This window comes from Haliaeetus leucocephalus, unplaced genomic scaffold (genome assembly GCF_000737465.1).
Source record: "Haliaeetus leucocephalus isolate CR32 unplaced genomic scaffold, Haliaeetus_leucocephalus-4.0 Scaffold395, whole genome shotgun sequence".
Lineage (NCBI taxonomy): Eukaryota > Metazoa > Chordata > Aves > Accipitriformes > Accipitridae > Haliaeetus > Haliaeetus leucocephalus.
The window spans coordinates 7,933,661-7,934,460 of record NW_010972831.1 but is presented as its reverse complement, the minus strand read 5'-3'; the positions used below and the strand labels follow the sequence as shown (position 1 = coordinate 7,934,460).

The 800-nt window shown below is 71.2% G+C and overlaps 1 protein-coding gene across 1 annotated transcript in view; it reads right to left on the bottom strand.

The window, feature by feature from the left end:
* SRSF1 (serine/arginine-rich splicing factor 1) overlaps positions 1 to 800 on the bottom strand; it is an 11,072-nt gene that overhangs the window by 2,984 nt on the left and 7,288 nt on the right. The window contains 1 exon segment of the mRNA XM_010573964.1: positions 49 to 364. Within this exon segment, the coding sequence (XP_010572266.1) occupies positions 49 to 364 (316 nt within the window).

Here is an 800-nt window from a genome sequence, read left to right as displayed (position 1 = left end):
CCCCCCCGCCCTCCCAGGGGAGCGCCCGCGGGTGGTGGGGGGTCTCACCTGGGGTCCTCAAACTCGACGAAGGCGAAAGGCGGGCCCCCGCGGCGGTTCTTGAGGTCGATGTCGCGGATGGCCCCGTACTTGTAGAAGACGTCCTCGATGTCCTTGGTGCGGATGTCTGGGGGCAGGTTCCCCACGTAGATGCGGCAGTCGTTGTTGCCGGCTGGGGCGGGGAGCACGGCCCCCTCCGGACATGGCAAGGTCAGCAATGGCTGCGGCGGTGGAGGGCCGGAGCGTGGAGAGCGGGCGGGCGAGCGGGCGCGGGGCCGAGACCGGGCAGACAGAGGAGCGCACACGCCGCCTCCCCCAACAACCGCTTACAAAATGGCGACCGCGGCTCCCCTCGCGGTCCTACTGCGCGCAGCGATTTCACCCCGGGACGCAGCACCGCCCGCTCTAGAGGCCAACGAGGCAGCGCCCGCGTCTCCCGCCGCCCCCTCGCTCCTCCCTCCTGCGCATGCGCGGCCTCGAAGGAAAGTAGTCCCTTCTTTCTTGCCCCTTGGCCGCGACCACCCGAGAAGCCGTAACCCGTGACTGGCGGCGCAGCTCCCGGGTGCGAGGATGCGGCGAGCTCGGTTCTCCCTCGGAAAGGCCCCGCCGCCGGCGGAGGGAGGAAAGAACGCGATCCCCCGGCCGCGGTTTTGACGGCGGCGGGCCGTTTGGCGTCACATCCGGTGCGGCGTCCGCGCCAAGAAGACCCGGCCGGGGCAGGGGAGGGTGTATCCCACAATGCATCGCGGTGGCAGCGGGGG